This window comes from Halichoerus grypus, chromosome 2 (genome assembly GCF_964656455.1).
Source record: "Halichoerus grypus chromosome 2, mHalGry1.hap1.1, whole genome shotgun sequence".
Classification (NCBI taxonomy): Eukaryota; Metazoa; Chordata; class Mammalia; order Carnivora; family Phocidae; genus Halichoerus; species Halichoerus grypus.
In genome coordinates this window covers 11430988-11447264 of record NC_135713.1, presented here as the reverse complement: position 1 = coordinate 11447264, position 16277 = coordinate 11430988, and the positions used below count along the sequence as shown (strand labels likewise).

The 16277-nt window shown below is 47.1% G+C and overlaps 1 protein-coding gene across 13 annotated transcripts in view; it reads right to left on the bottom strand.

Annotated features, from left to right (window-relative positions):
- The window catches only part of TRIO (trio Rho guanine nucleotide exchange factor), a 340046-nt gene that overhangs the window by 139310 nt on the left and 184459 nt on the right, over positions 1-16277 (bottom strand). For all 13 annotated transcript variants that reach the window (XR_013445488.1, XM_078066575.1, XM_078066577.1 and 10 more), the window contains exon 11: positions 14257-14448. Coding sequence is in view for 12 of the 13 variants with exons in the window: in XM_078066575.1 (XP_077922701.1) it covers positions 14257-14448 (192 nt within the window). In the remaining variant the exon portion in view is untranslated. The remainder of the gene's footprint in view (positions 1-14256; positions 14449-16277) is intronic.

Genomic DNA, 16277 nt, shown 5'->3' with positions numbered 1-16277 from the left:
AGGTTCCATAATCAAGAACATACTTGTTTGCTTTCCTCTAAATCCTCATAAACATGGTTGCTGCCTTTGTAAATAACAGGAAGGATGACAGCATCATGACCATGAGGAATCTCCCAATTTGCTCTGATATTTCCTAGGAAAAACCTTCCAAGTTCTACAGGTCATGCGGTATAGCCCGAGTACTGTGGATTTAGGAGATGCTTTAACAAAGCACGGACTCTGTGACCTAAGAGATGACTGAGTTTCTCCGAGACTCGGTTCGCTACAACAGGGCCCTCAGACCAACACTGGCCTCAAGAAGTCGCTCCGAGGGCCGGGAGGCAGAGGCGGCAGGAGGGCATGGGGCATCAGCAGTGCTCTGAACAAATTTAATTCCCAAAGCAGAATGACCTACTCTAATTAACTCAAGAGGCAAGATTCGCTAAAAGAAACCAAGAACATGCCAGTGAGCAGTAACAATGTTACCAACACATTTTATCGCGTCAAAATATTTATCCCAAAACATCCAGGGCACTAGGCTTTTACAGCTGAAATGGTTTTACCAGCTTCCCGGTAACCTGCCTCCCACTTGCTCCCCACAGAGCAAAGCCCCCTCAGACACACGTGGCCGCTGCAGGCCCCCCCTCAGATTCCCGGCTGGAGACAAACACTATGAAAGGTGGACCTGTTCAATTACGCTCATTCCAGTGTAAAAGAAAATTAAAAACAAAAAACAAAACACTTGAGTCCCTTTCTTTCAAAATCCCAACTGTCATCTTCCGCCTTCCTATGCGTGCTGCACCGAAGCTGCTCCTACCTCGTCACAGTGTGAGAAGACCCAGGGAAAGGGGGTCCCCGGAGCACACGTGCGGCCCACACGGAGGAATGGACAGAGGCACCGCACATCCCACGGCTGGGTCTGTAGAAAGAGCGCCGCTCACTCAGCGGAGCAAATGCACACGCAAATGTACGTCCAGAACGGACCGCTGTCTTTCACCATCATCTAGGCAGAAGCAGCGTGATGGGAAGGAGGGGGAAGGAGCCAAGTCCACCCCAAATGCTGACTCTGCGTCACGGAAGGGGGTGTGGGACTCATCAGAGAACGAGCAGGCCCACGCAGGGCTGGAGCCAATGGGGGCCCCCGGTTTGAGTTACACTACACTAGTAAGAGCTAGGTTCTCCCAACAGAGACTAGTATCTCTTCTTTCAAATTTGTGGAGAAAACAGGAACACACAATTTTTTTTAAGACCACTAGAAAAACGCTACAATATCAGCAAAATATAACAACATGAATTAAGACAGCTGGTAGAGAATCTGCATGTGCTGGACGAGACACATCGAGCATACAGGTGGCCCGAGCCTCCTCCCCGCCCCTGCTCACACAGCTGGGTCAGGCCTCCCCGGGTCATCAGCCTGCCAGGCCCCTCCAGGAGCCCTGGCCCAGCACCTTTCTTGCACCAGGTGCCCTAGATGCCACGGTGGACCCAAGGGGTGTCTGTGTCCCTGCCTGGTGATTGGCACAGCCTCCCCCCCCGACTCAGCTGCGAGGCCTAACTCACAACCCGGCTTGTGGGACAGGATGGGGGACGGGGGACAAAATTCCTCTTCTCCAGCAAATACCACCAAAAATACATAATTTAGATTATGAAACCATGTTAACGAGCCTTGCTTCTCTACACTGTGAGGAGGAGGAGGAGATCAAAACCAATGCTTGGAACTGCCCTGAGGCACAAGGCCTAAGTGCGTCTATGTAACTCCACTGCAACAGCCTAAGACTTAATAGTTTATCCACAAATGATAATTAAAATAAAACACCTCTCCTAAGAGCTAATATGGAGTAACAGTTAAGAGTGCGGGCTCTGAAGCTAGACTGCCAGACACCCTATCCTGACTTAACATCCTGGGCCGTGGCCTTAGGCAAGTTACTTGGCCGGTCCACGACTCAGGCCCCTCTTCTCTAAGACGGGCCTAGTAATAGCAGTAACAGTAACAGTGCCTCCCTCCCTCCGGGAGCTGCTGCGAAGAGTAAATGGGATGGTACGTGCACAGCAAAGAAACAAGTAAATGTGAGCCATGAGTACTAGTCTTATTCTTGTGAAGAAACGTGTCTAATAAGAAAAACCACAGAGTTTTAGGTCTTTCTCTAGATATTTTTCAAAACACAACCAGGTTCCCACTTATTGTTCAAAATATGTCACTGAGTCTGGTAGACTTAACACCATCCCACGTTTAAATCTTTTTACACCTAAAAATAGTATGAGGAAAAGGTGCTAGAATGAGTGCACCGGAGTCCATAGAAATCACTTCCCCTTGGTTGCAGGGGAAATGCCATGAGGATCTGTGGGTCAAACTTTTTCCTTTCCTCAACATCCTGGACACTTGGACGCGCATCCCCGGTGGAATGTGCTCAGGGGCCCGGCCAGCTGTGGAACCGGTGAACGGCCATGGCCACAGAGGAAACCACAGAAATGGATCTTCGGCTCCGGCAGTTGAAAAGGGAACAGTAAATGAGGTAGAAGGAGCAAGATTATATTTAAATCTATAATGTCAAATGCTCCCAAATCTTTTGCCCCTTTAGAATTTTTTTTCCCTGCCTCTACAGAAAATATTCTCATTCAATTTGGAGAGAGAAGGATTCTCAGATAAAGGTCATTTCTGATTTCGGTGATGAACTAATATATATCATAATGCAGTATAATTCAGGTAAAATCTATTTTTAAGCTTTTAAATTAGTAATATGATGCTTAAAATAACCTTTGAATAAAAGAATAAGAAAAAGTCTCTAGGATACCTGTGAAATTTCTAAAACCCAGCACTTCTGTGCATGCTGTTAATTTCCAATCAAGAGCTACATCTTTGCGGACAGCCCGACAGGACAGCCGAGAGGAGCTACATTCTACCCAGGTTCTCAGCCTCGTGGATTTTCCTGTGAGAACTGTGGCCCACGGCCAGAGTTAGGCAATGCTGCCCCCTAGAGGCCCACTGGGCGGCCGCCAGCAGCATTCCAAGGACGAGCACTCGAACGCAGCGGGTGTCTCCGACCTAGTTCGTGGACCAAGATCCATTCACAGAGAAGGCTGGGCTAGGGAGACACACGAAGTTCTGGGGAGAGAACTCCCATGACAAAGATGTGAGAGCCCTGGTCCTGGATCCAGTGGTGTCCGGCCAGGCCTGACCCAGGCTCACCTCCACTCCAGCCCCCTCCCTCTCCCCTCTGTGCTGGGTGGAGCCTAAAGGAGGAGACTGCAACTCTGCTGGGAGAAATCTCCTGGAAGAGCCCCTTCCTCACTAATTGGATGGGAGACTTTGCCAGAGCGCGCTCCCAGAGGAACCTGTTGGCCTGGGGGAAATCCCAGGAAGTACTGAGCTTCCAGCCCTATTCTACAGGTGATAGGATCGGAAGCCTGGGATTTGGGGATTGCTTTAGCTGCAACCTCTTTCAGATGCAAAATCTGAATGCAGTCTATAAGCCCGCTCCATCCGGAGGCGGGGCCCAACACGTCAGATGTGGGCCCTTCTCTGCACGCGGCCTTGGGAAAATCCTTGGGACTCTCCACCCTCAGATTTCTCATCCATGAAATCTTGGATCATCTTACCATATGTCTTCCCTAACTGGCAAAGCCCAGTTTGAAAATCAAACGAAGTGACCACAGACCTGTGAAAGTGCTTGGTCACCCCAAGCACTTTATAAACAGAAACTACCACCACCCCTATTTGCTTCCCTACCCTTGTTTATGACAAAGACAATCATCTGGGTACCAGTAGGGCTGGGTGAACTGTAAGGCCACCACGGGAAGCACAAAAGCCGCGTCCCCCCAGCAGAAGCTGTGAGCCAGGAGCAGGAGTAGGTAGTTTCGGGATTTCAGAGGGCACTCACTGTGCACATAAATTGTGATTCAGTTTCAGGTACAAGCAGCGGGGCTCAAAGGGGAGCTGTTCCCGCACGCGAGGCACCTTCTTCAGCCTGAAATGGTGCACATGCCTGGCACCCCGATCAAGGAGGAGTAAGGGCTTGAGAAGTACCTTGTTATTCTGGGGTGGGTGATAAAAGATGCCTTAATATGACGAAAGGACATTTGTGAAGGATGTACTGGGCATCCTTCACAAATGTGGGGGGGGGGGGACATAAATCAGAGTCAGTGTCATGAAATAATACCCATGCAAGTATGTGTAAGAGAGGGGACAGAAGGAGAAGGAAGAGCACGTCAGGGCAGCCCCCCGTTAAGTGGGCACCGCAGCACTGGAGGGTGGGAGCCGCAGACGTGGGATCAAGGACAAGGCGAGGCACAGGTGATGTGGCTGGATAGAGGGCCCACACAGAGACCAAGGTCAGAGTGGGAACCTCAATGATCCAGATATTTAAGTCGACTTGGTGAAATACAGAGATTTTGAGATGAGGGATTTTCTTTCTTCCTTTTATTCCCCGACATCACCAAAGCATAAAACAACTCTTCCTGAGGTTTCAAATTTGGGAAGAGCTCCTCCCCACCCCCACGTCATTTTGAGAGCAAGCACTTTCCCCCCAAAACGGTCTGCAATTAGTCAAAGCATAATTCCTCCTTCACTCTTCAAGCCTCTGAGGACAGAAAGCATTGGTATAGTCTGTCCTCTCTATCCCAAGGGTAACACTTCAGTCCTTGGACTCCATCATTGTGGCAGGATCTGAAACTCCTTCCACACCAGCTCACTCTCCTCTGAACACCCCGCCCTTGCAAAGTGGGGGCTGGAGAGCAAAGACGACATCACGTGTGGATCCAACCAGCAGTGCACAGCGAGGTGACTGCCTCCCAATCGGGATTTTTTCCCGTGCTTTTGCTCATTACACCCACTGGGCACGACACTATTGTGTACTCTGTTCATGAACATGTGTAAGGTTGTTGTTTTAACAAGTGCTGTGACCACCCTTGTGTCCCTTACTCTATAACCTGTCTAGGTGAGTGTTTCTGATTCAAAAGGTTCATATGAAAACCCATGAATGAAATTTCTCTGATGGATTTTGACTTATTTCTGCTGACATGTTTTGGGATCCTACATATTTTACCGACCCTGGCCTAGACTTTGATAAGCATGCCTTTCCTCATGGGGACAGAGACGTACAGGGGAGACATAGTCCCCCAGCCCCACTGAGGTCACCCACTAACAACCTCCATGATGACGGTCTCCCTGGCAAGACTTTTAAGGTAGCCACAATTATTTCTGCTGCACCAAGTCTGCCCTTGCTTTGTGGCCATTTGCCCATTTTCAAGATAAACAGCTCTCCACACAACAAAGGCGAGTTTTCAGGGTGCCTGAGTTCCGATGAGCAATCTTTCCAGATGTCACATTGGGAAATAAAAGTTCTGAATATATTAGTGGAGTCAGTTCAAAGACGGGACGGCTACAGAGGCTGCTCCCCCACGGAAGGTGACATCAGGGATGACACCTGCCCATCCCACTAGGCCTCAAGTCCAACCATCTCCCATGGTCACCACTATCAGCAAGTCCGGTCCTACCACGGGTCTGGACTGAAAATTACTTCCTTACTCACAAACCGGGTATGATGAGTAATACCTTACTATCGAACATTTTCTTCCTGGCACCTTCCACTGGGGGAGCAGCATGGGAGGATGAGGACAGGGCTGGTCCTGTGTAACAGACTCCCTCAGCTGACATTTTTTCCCAGCCATTCAGCAGTCTGATTCTAGTGACTGTTCTAACAGACTGCCCATACTTTCCTATTTTGTCTACAAATTAAATGTCAAATGCTAATTCCACTGCATGCCCTTCATGAAACCAGAAACTCAGTAAAGAATGAAATTAACATGCTATAACTTGTTTGTTCACTTCTTTCTCTACTGGCGGTTTATAAACCGCCTTTTCTAGAACTCTGCCTAGGACTGACCTCGCCTGAGTGCTGTGTGAACTCTGCCTTCCGCATCTCCAGCCCCCTGGCGTGTCTCCCCTCACTCTTCCTTAAAGATCAGCAGACCCAACCATCAAGTTCTCTCACTACCCAGGGGTCTAATTTGTCTTGCTGTAAGAGAGACTTGAACTCACTTACAAGAAGTAAGTCTTTTCTTATGAAACCTTCACTCATATTGATCTTCCACTTCTTCTAAGTCTGAAGTGCATGAAGTCTACTTTCTTCTCTCATGCACAGACTTCAGTAGCACCAGGCAGAAGGCCCAGCCCTTCCTTGACCTTAGGGTTCTGAATTTTGGGCTTAAAAGAGAGGAAAAGAAACAACAACAAAACCAAAAAAGCCTTTCTTTTCTAGAGCTTTTAAGCTTTCCTGACAAAACCCTCATTTGCTGTTGGCGATCAACCTTTCTACTACCACCTATTCAGTAAGAACAATAATCAGTAACAAACGATACATGCCAGAAATGCACACGGATGATGTACTTCTCGCAATCAACCAAAGACCTATCCCATTTGGTTTATGAAGCCAAGTATCAAAATAAAAAATTAAGAATATTAAAAATGCTCTATTAAAATCTAACAAGTAAAAAAGATTACATATACATCCATTTTCAGCTGGGCATTTTAAGACCTAGAACATTGCACTGGCTTGACATTTGTTCAAGTGCTTCCCCTTTCTATTATATTAACTGAGGCCAACCCACAAACAATGACTTAAAGCCAACATTTGCAACTCTCCATTGAGGGCTGACCCTTCAGCAAGAAATTGTAAAATTTGGAGTCAGTCAGTGCAGTTATAGATTTCCATTCCCTGTTGTAATACTGAGTTACAAATAAAGACAATACAGTACATTATTAATTCATTCATTTAATAATCATCTACTAAGTGACCATTATGTGTCAGGTATGTTAGAGTTCACTGTAATTCTCTGCACTAACGTCTAATTACTTTGTTGATATAAAAATTTTCTCTACCTGAAAATATTGGACCAATATTAAGAAATAGAAAATTCATGAATTTAAACCAGTTTTAAACTACTCTACAGAAAATACTTGTTTTACATTGAACTCTTTGGATAGAAGGAACTTCCTTTTAGATAATAACATCCCTCTTTCCCCACGGGCTAACAAAAATGTTTTGCACTTATTTGGTGAAAAAACCATCACTTATTTTGTAGCTTTGGCTGGTAACAAAAGCATTAAGTGATGCGTACAAAGGAACACATGCCAGTATGGATGGACCCATGAGTAAAGATTCCTTGTAAGAGCCAAATCAGTCCTGATAGAGTGGGGCTGGGGACAGAGCGGGGCCGGGGACAGAGTGGGGCTGGAGAAACAGCGTACATTCCAGAAAGGCTTCATTCAACTCTGATCCTAAACACCGGGGCCAGAGCGAGGGCATCACAAGTAGATTGCACAGCTTCTGTTAAAGATGAGTGAGGAAAAGATCAGATCACAGCTGGGTATTTATACCTTTGCATCTCAGGTTTAAGTTGGCCTCACGCTGTCTGTGTCCAACAAGCTACAGACGGCATGAGGAGGTGAGAAAGGCACATGTCCTGGCTGCTCCTACAAGACGGGCGCTATGGTTCGTTACTATCGCTCAGCTGAGCCGCACGCCCCTGAGCTTTAGTGTTCCCATTCTGCAGTTGGGAAAGCCAAGGTGCTCCAGAGCAGTCTGCCCCAGATCACTCAGCCAGTTCAGGGGACGTGTTCCACTTTGATATACTCTGTTAATTATTTTAATAAAGATGATATTTTTACAGAAAGCAAGCTTGAATGAGTAGATTTTTTAAAATATATACGTATATTTCCACCTATGGGAAGACCGCTTTTTTTTTTTTTTTTTAATACCAGACACCACAGACTATTCGAAGACAAAGTGCTAAACCGAATGCCCAAAGCCAAATGTAACGTTCAGTCACGCGAGGGCTGACAACACAGTAGATGGGTCTAGCCCTTAGCTTCCTCTTGTTTTGTCTGGGTTGGGGCTGTTTAATTGCTCATTTGTATCTACATCAGATTAATAAATCAAAGGAATCAAATGTTTAAGAGTGGGAGGAGAGAGTTCAGCTAGGGCATTGAATATTAAACATAAATTATTGAGATGTGATCATCTGAAGTAAACATCCTAAGATATTATACATTGGGGCTTAACCTTTCCCATTGACAAATGTATCACAGCAATCCCGGACTTTTGAGCAGTTACAAAACTAGAGCCCACTCCTCCATTGTTGATGGGAATGTACATGATACAGCCATTCTGGAAAACAGTTTGGCACTTTAAGAACATGAGCTTACCAGAGGACCCAGCAGTTGCACTCTTGGGCACTTACCCCAGAGAAATGAAAACTTCAGTCCACGTGTAAACCTGTGTGTGATGGGCCACTGTCTCTCTTTATAACAACCCAAACCTGAAAATAACCCCACTGTCCTTTACTGGGTAAATGGCTAACACACGAGGACATATCCGTACAATGAAACACTACTCAGTAATGAAGAGGAAAGAAGTATTGATGGATCTCAAGGGAATGACTGTGGAGTAAAAAGGTTACATAGAGTATGATCCTGTTATGTAACATTTTTGAATAACAAATTATAGAGATGGAGAACAACAGGTAAGTGGTTGCCAGGGGTTAGAGATGCGGTCGGGGTTGGGTATGAACAGGAGGTGTATCAGGAGGGTGACAGAACAATTCTGTAGGATTCTGTATGCTGAACGTGGTGGTGGTTACATGAATCTACAGATGGTAACAGTGCACAGAGCTAACCACACGCGTGCTTGCACATGCGAGTGTGTGCACACCTGTGACACTGGAATAAGCTCTGTGGGGCATAGCAAAGTCACTTCCCAGCTTTCACGGTGCACTGTGGTTATGTAAGATGTGACACAGGGGGAGGCTGGGAGAAGGGGCATGGACTTCCTTGTCCATTTCTTTTTTGCCAACTTCCTGTGAACTTATAATTATTTCAGACTGAAAGCTAAAAAAGAAAGATGGGAATATGTTTGCAGGTATCACATACGTCTCTGGAGATATACATGTCAGGGTGGAAATGGGAAAGGAGGAATGTGTAGATCATTTTAGCCAATGCAGACACAGGAGTCATCAGCAAAAGCACAGCTGAGAAGGCCGAAATGGAAGGTTTGTAGAGAACGTAGCACAGGACAGGTGGGAGAGCGGGAGAGCTCTGAAGCTCCATAGGCTGGGGACACTCGCTAACGTGTCCCATCCCCTGGGACAGGCACGCCAGGGGGAACAGAGACAGGCCCTCTCCGGGAGGTCAGGCGGGGGGAGTGGGCTCTGCACAGTGACTGTCAGCGAGGACAAGAGTCCAGTTGGAGGGCAGTTGGTCAACACAAGGAACAGCACGCACCATCAGACAATTTTCCTGCATGAGGTTAACCAGCAGATGCCCAATCACTCTCCAGCTCCACCAGTGAAAGCAGAGAAAGGAAATCTGGGTCCTTTAAGCAGGGGGCTGACTGAGAAAGCACTGGGGCTGTTTTCAACACACTCCTGGCGCAAACTAGGTGAGGGCCAGAGGAGAGGTGGCCCCAGGAGCCCCATCCCCCCAAGGAGCTACGCAGCACCGAAACCCTCCCCGACCATGGTGGCCACAGCGTGAAGTCCACGAGGGCTCTGGCCCTGCTCCCCGGGGAGGGGAAGCACTGGCCCAAGCATAAAGAAAGAAGTCTGCTTGCTTAACTGTAGGCATAAAAATGAAGCCAGATGGGTATGCTGTGACAAAAAAATCACCAGGTGGTTGGGAGGCCTTTGTTTCTGACTTCTGAATAAAATGAAAGGTTCCTCTTTTCCCAAGCATTACCCCAAACAAAAACTTGTCCCAGTTGTAAGTTTGCAGAAACAGAACCAAAAGGCTTCTTTACTTAAACCCAGCAAGAGTCACAGCCTGATTCAAATGGGAATGGTCTTCCCTGGGAAACCAAGGCTTTCAGGAATCCAGCAAACAAAACCAACTCAAAGTCACTGAATCAAATCCAGAAATAAACCACCACCTGGTTGCCTCAAATAACCCACAAATTTCAAAGGTAATTATCAATTAACTCAGGACCTAATTTTGAGAACAAAGTACGAATGGATGAAAATAACGATGCTTATGCTATATTTGGAAATGGAAATATGTCCCTCTATCATTAAATCTCAGAATGGTGAGCTAGAAATAGACATCATTTATTCCCCACGCTGACAGGTTATGCTGAGTCTGGAAGACAGGCTAACTAGTGAGATACAAAGATAAGTGAGACATAGTTCTGGTCTTCAAGGAACTTCACATCCACCATGAAAAACAAACAAGTGACTAAAACACACAACACACATGAAAGCAGAAGTATATTTCTCCACCGGTCATTCATCTTTGTCCTGGCATGTGATGGCTGGCCAGGGAGACACCTGGGAAGGAGCTTGAAACAGCAAATATGTGACTCAACAATGGGGATAAAGCCTTGAAAGGAAAGGAGGGCAGGTAACACAGGACTCGTAACGGGAGGGGTACAGTCAGACCTGGTGTGAATAAAACACAGAGAGACCGAGAGGCAGAAGACCAAATGCAGGAGGAGAAAACTCCTAAAATAAAATCCAAATTCATGTGGGGCTAATCAACATTCTTTTGAAATACTACCTTAAAAACACTGTCAAAAGGAAAAAGGAGACTATCAGTCTTCCAGCCTTCTGAGAGGAGATAAAGCATCTCATGAATTGCTTTCAGAGGGGGAAAAAAAAAACAACTCGGAAGGGTCCCAGAATGCTTCCAAATCTGGAAGGTGAAATTGAGGCTAACACCTCTATTAACCACCTTCTGCGTCCGATCTCAAGGTAGAAAATATTTCCTCTCTGCTCTCTTCCCAGGAATGGGAATTCTATATTCCGTCCTCTGGGATCAAGAGAGCATGGAGTCCAGAGGTCTCGCTCAGAACCTAAGTGCTTGGTCTGCCACGGCGTGTAACCACCAATCCCCTTCCAGGTGGGATTCATAAGAAGAATTCCCGAGCTAGCACTGAACCGACATCACCTTGATCCAGCACCTTTAAAGTCAGTTGTTAATGAGATCACCTTTGATTATGTGCTCATCAGTGAGCCAGAAATTTACCGCAAAAAGGTGAGGGCCACTGCTGTGCTCTGGAGGAAGTGAGAAACCAGCAGGCCTGGGCACCCGGGGGCGAGAAAGGTAACCTGCATGCCGCCACTGGGGAGCCTTTGAAAGTTAACTTCCAAAAAGCTTCATGTATTTGCCTAACTGAAAAAGACAACCTGCTTCTTCTCTCTTCCTCTATGTAATTTTAAATTGTATGATCTGCTTGAGAAAAATTAATTCAGATAGCAGAGATCTTTTACCAATTTTCCATTCCTCTGGTACGTTAAACTATTTACTTTATACAAACAGGTATTTGATTAGTAGGACTTCCTCTCCTTGGCCCTTCTGTCACTTCTCATCTTGTTTTCAACTAAACTTGTTCTAAGCGGATCTAAGTTTTCATTCAATAACCAGTTTCAAAACATGAAGATTGAGGAAATCATTCCTTTCCCTCATAAAACCTACCAAATACCCCTGTGGGTCTTGGGGCGCGATGGATGCAGCACAGAGAAAGGAGATGGGGGAAAATTCTGGAGCTGGTCAGTAAAAAATGAATGTACTCCGAGAGTGGCTAAAAATGAAGTCCAAGCACATGGCAGGGAAGAATCAGGCAGCAGTCCATGCCTGTGTGTGGCCCGCCTCCCAGCCGCCCCGCGTGCCAGCCCCCCCACCCCAACTGGCCATCGGGGGCAGCCTTCCTCGGCCTCGCATCTCTGAAGAAGAACCAAGTCAGGGTCAACATGCCGGCTTCGCTGCCACTGTGGCAGTTTCTCATATAAAAACGGAAGGATGAATGCGCTGAAAATTCTTGAACTGTAACAATGAACCACTCCACCTTTAAACCAGATCTGAGGTCTCCTCAGTCTACCAGCGTCATCAATTCTGGAGGTTCCCATAGCCTAAGTCAACGAAAACAAAATAGGTTTTCACTGTTCAATAAATGAACAAGGCTAGTGTAACAAGACAGACCCTTCCCTTGGCTAACTGGAATGTTTTCATTCTAAGATTCTTTGTTTTCTTAAAAATGCTACTGATGTAAAAAACCAATGACCACAAGCGGAGTCTCTGGGGGACAGCTTTTATAAAATGCCTTCCTTCAAGCTCCCTTTAGTGTCTGCTTTTTGAAAACTGTAACCAAGTTGAAAAGGTGATGTAAACCATAAATACCGTGTCATGTAAAAGGTCTGCTCTGTCCTAAAGGCAAGCTAAGCCTTTACAAATCCTGCTAAAGAGTATCACTGGGCATGTCACAGAGACAAGTATCAGATCACCAACACGTGGCTGCGGTTCCTCCCCTCCCGCAGCACAGACCACCCAGGGCCACGGGGGCCACGGTGGCTGCTCAGAGCTCCTCGCTGCTGGCTGGCTGGCTGCCGCAGCTTAATGAGCCACAGCACAATCTGCTCTGTCACAAATACCACCGTCTCCCTCTCAGCGTGGGGGTCAAATGCATAAGATAAAGAGAAGCTACCATATCCATACTGAGGAGAAAGAGGGAGACACGCACAACTGTGCGGCAACTAGGACAAGCGCTACAACAGGTGCATGTAAAGGAAGTTCCAGGAAGTGCCAGGGAAAGCGCTAACTCTGCCTGCGGAAGTGAAGGGAAGCAGCAAGTCCAAGTTTCAGGGGTGTGAGAGTGCCACAGGTTTGAGGACACTGTCCTGGGTACGAGGGGCTGGAGGAAAAGTGGAAGCCAGGCCACGAGGATGCTGAGAGGCTTCAGTCCGGTGCCCCACACACACAGAGCCACTGAGGGTTCAAGAGCAAGGCTATGACATGGTCAGATTTCTGCTTCTGGTGGCAGTGCTGCGGGAGGCTGGGAAAAGAGCTGCCAGAGGCAGGGAGGCCACTTGGTCACGGCTTGAGTCGAGCTGAGGGAAGAACTTACAGCCTGCTACATCTGTAACTAGAAATTGCTGTGGACAAATGGAGCATTTGTACGTCTCCTCAGAATGACCATGGATCCTCAGAAAAAAACCCAGTTCCTCTGTAAATGTTGTAAAGTCTTTTTTAGTTATGGCATTATTAAGAGAAGGCAAAGAAACTTGTGGCGTTGGTTTTCTATTGATGGCCGTCCGAGGCTCATAAAGTGCTGGCTTTTGCAGAAAGGGCTGCTCAGCAGAGGACGGCAGAGCCACCACCAGCCTGGGTGCAGCTGAAGCACAAGGTCTTGGGGCCTCCAGTTTGCCACACGGGCTCGTAGAGTTTCAGAGTAAGAGGGAAGTGTGCTCTCCTGGGAGCCAAGCTTTCAAGTCACAAATGGCCTGGTTGAAGACTGACTGCCTAAGATCCTAGACTTGGCAGTGAAATTCTTTCCTTTTGAATATATCTATTGGTTCCTGATCTCTGATGCCCCTCCTGTGTTCCTCCGGCAGCCTTACTCTTTCTAGATCCTTCTTCCCAGCCTGTGTCTATAAGCTTTCATGTGTTCAATTCCAAATCACCTGGAAGGGCTCCTCAATTCCAATTTATAAAGAGCTGTGGAGAATTTTTTTTTCCTTAGAAATAAGATGCAGTAAAGTTGATATCCTTACTGAATTTGTAAGTCCTTTTTTCTCAAAAGCTACAGGAGTTTCTTGAATTGTAATTTTATGTGATTTCTACTAAGAATAACACACACAAAAGCATAATTAGTACCTCCCTATTTTTCATACATCAAATAACATTATCTCTTACAATGAGGTAAGTGCATTAACGAGAGAATACCTATGACATTAGCATTAATATTATCATGGCCATGGTGGCTTTGTACATTTAAATTTAATATTACGTAAAATTCACTTCTATCAGAATCTGAGAGTAGTCGAACAGTCTGATAAAATCAGAAGTCAACCATGATGTTGGCCACATGACAGACTAACACACAGAAAGGAAACCCAGCTCTGACCACAACATGCAGGTCATTTACTGATGCTAAAACGGACGTGCTCTGTTCTCTCTCCAAGTTAAGGGCAGAGCCCTCGGCCCGACACGTCCCTGCTCACCAGCTACTCCACACCGGTCATCCGCCAGCCCAGCCCTCACGGGTCCAGTCCTGCAGATACACATGCTCCCACGTCCCCTGGCAGAGGCAGGCTTATGCTTGTGGGGCTAGAGGCTAGGAAGCCCAGCGCACCCCCGTCCACGCTGGCCCACTTGCTGCAAACGCGCTACACCTCATCGCTGGCCACTCTGCTCCACTTCCTCGTGTCACGACCAGTCCATTCTGCCCACTCTCTTCCTGTGGGGTTCACAGAGCCTTTCAGACCCAGGCTCCGTTGTGTCTCCTGACGCCTTACCTCCTTGACGTGGCTATGAAAGGACACGGACATGTCCAGCAGGATCTTGCGCTGCTCCACGCGCCGAACAAAATCTTGTATCCGGTCTTCAAGCTGATGGGCAGCCTGATAAATCTCTTCTGGGTCACATTCCCCGGTCTGAGCCAGCTGTTCTGCTGCCTCTAGTAACTTATCCGCGTTGGTATATGTGTTCTGCACAAGAGAAAATCCAGAGAAACAGGGTGAATTAAAAACAAACAAACAAACAAAACGGCTGGGCATCCTAACAGACTGCAACTGAGTCAGTTCGGGACATTCCTGATCATTTCTGTAAATTCAACAGAAAAAAAATGATGGGAAGAGATGACTTTAGGAGTTCAATCTACCTGCATCAGCAGCTTTTGCCATTACTGTTCTAGACTGTTAAACCCTGAACCTTCCGGCAAAGCCCCTCCCTCTACAGCAGTGCTGGGGTGTCTGTAGGCAGCTTCTGGCTGCCCCACGACTCACAGAGGGCCCTTAGCTTCTTGGGCTGCACATCCAGAAGACAGCACCTAGCACAAGTGCCCACTTCACTTTCCCCTCCAGTCTTGGGGCAGAATGCAGAGTTTCAGTTTTGTTTTTCAGTATGATGTACGATTTTGTAATTCCGCAAATGCAAGTGGAATGATTACGTTGCAAATACAAGTTGCTGTCTTCTTAACGTGTTTCTACTTATCGGTAATCCGTGCTTATCTTTTCTCTACTTAAGGGGATGTATTTTTTGAGAAAAAGGAAATGACCATAATGGCTTATATAAAGTAGCCAGGGTTTTAAAGAGCTGAAAGTTATGTGCAAAGAGGTATCAAAAACACTTTGAAAATTACTCCATTTTAATTCATGATAAATGAAAGGCTGCAAATGGGTTCCACAGATACAGAGGTGTGCTAGAGACCTGACTCTGTTCGTGGAGCTGCTCGAGAGAGAGAGGGCCGGCCGGCAGGGGCCGAGGGCAGCCGAGACAGGTGGGAGGGCTTGGACGCAGCGTGAGAACAGAGGGAAGGGCTGCCGGGAAGGCCCACAGAGCAGGCTGCGGTCCCTCTGAGAAACAGGTGGAGTCCTTCATCCTTCTCCAACATGTGAGTCCCAAAGCTGAGCAGGGTGGGTATCTCATCAGTGGCCCAGAGTGTGGGGCGGTGTCCCCGCAGAGAGCCTGAGCCTGGCGAAGGACGACAGCGCCCCTGCATGGGCAGCCTCCCACTGGGGAGACTGGTCACATCCAGGGACATTCATCTACTCAGCCAACAGGTTAAGGATAATGAGAGGCAGGGTCCTCACTTCAGAGAAGGGACTTACAAATACGGACAAGGAGAAAGCTGAGTTAACCCTGTGGCACTGGGCTGGAATTGGAGGTTTGTGTGTGAATATGTGGTTTTCACAGATGTGTGAACATGCACGTTTGTACACCCACACAAACACACTCACACGTCCTATCTCGCTCTGTCCCGAGAAGGCCCAGGAGCAGCAGTGACCCAAAAGCAATAAGCATGTAGCATCCAGATTTCCACCTGTAATCACCGTTCTCTTCTACAAGGAACCAGGGCTCCTGGACAAACAGCTTACTCAGGGGGTGGGGGGACAGACTACAAGAGGAGGCTGAGACATCTTATTGTATCCAAAAGTAAGGAAATGCTCAAGAACAATGTGGGTAGATCAGGACACAAAAGGCAGCTTGAGGAGGCTCCCAATGGCCAAATCAGGGACAGTCTGAGATAAACAATGACAGTAACAGAGTACAATCCATGAAATACAACAGGAAACCGTAAGTCCATACAGACACAAATAAATAAATAAAACTGGCTGAGGAACAGGATATTTATAGAATTTCAAAGTAGCTCCCCACTACGTACTTACTAATTACAAAGCGGGGAGGTGACTCATCTTACAATGGAGAAATGTGGCAGACACCACTTTAACCTAGAAATCAAACTGCATGCCAGACGTAGCAGGACGAGTTAAAGTCAGGTGCCGACTGCTGGGAAGGCACAAGAAGGACGCGGCAG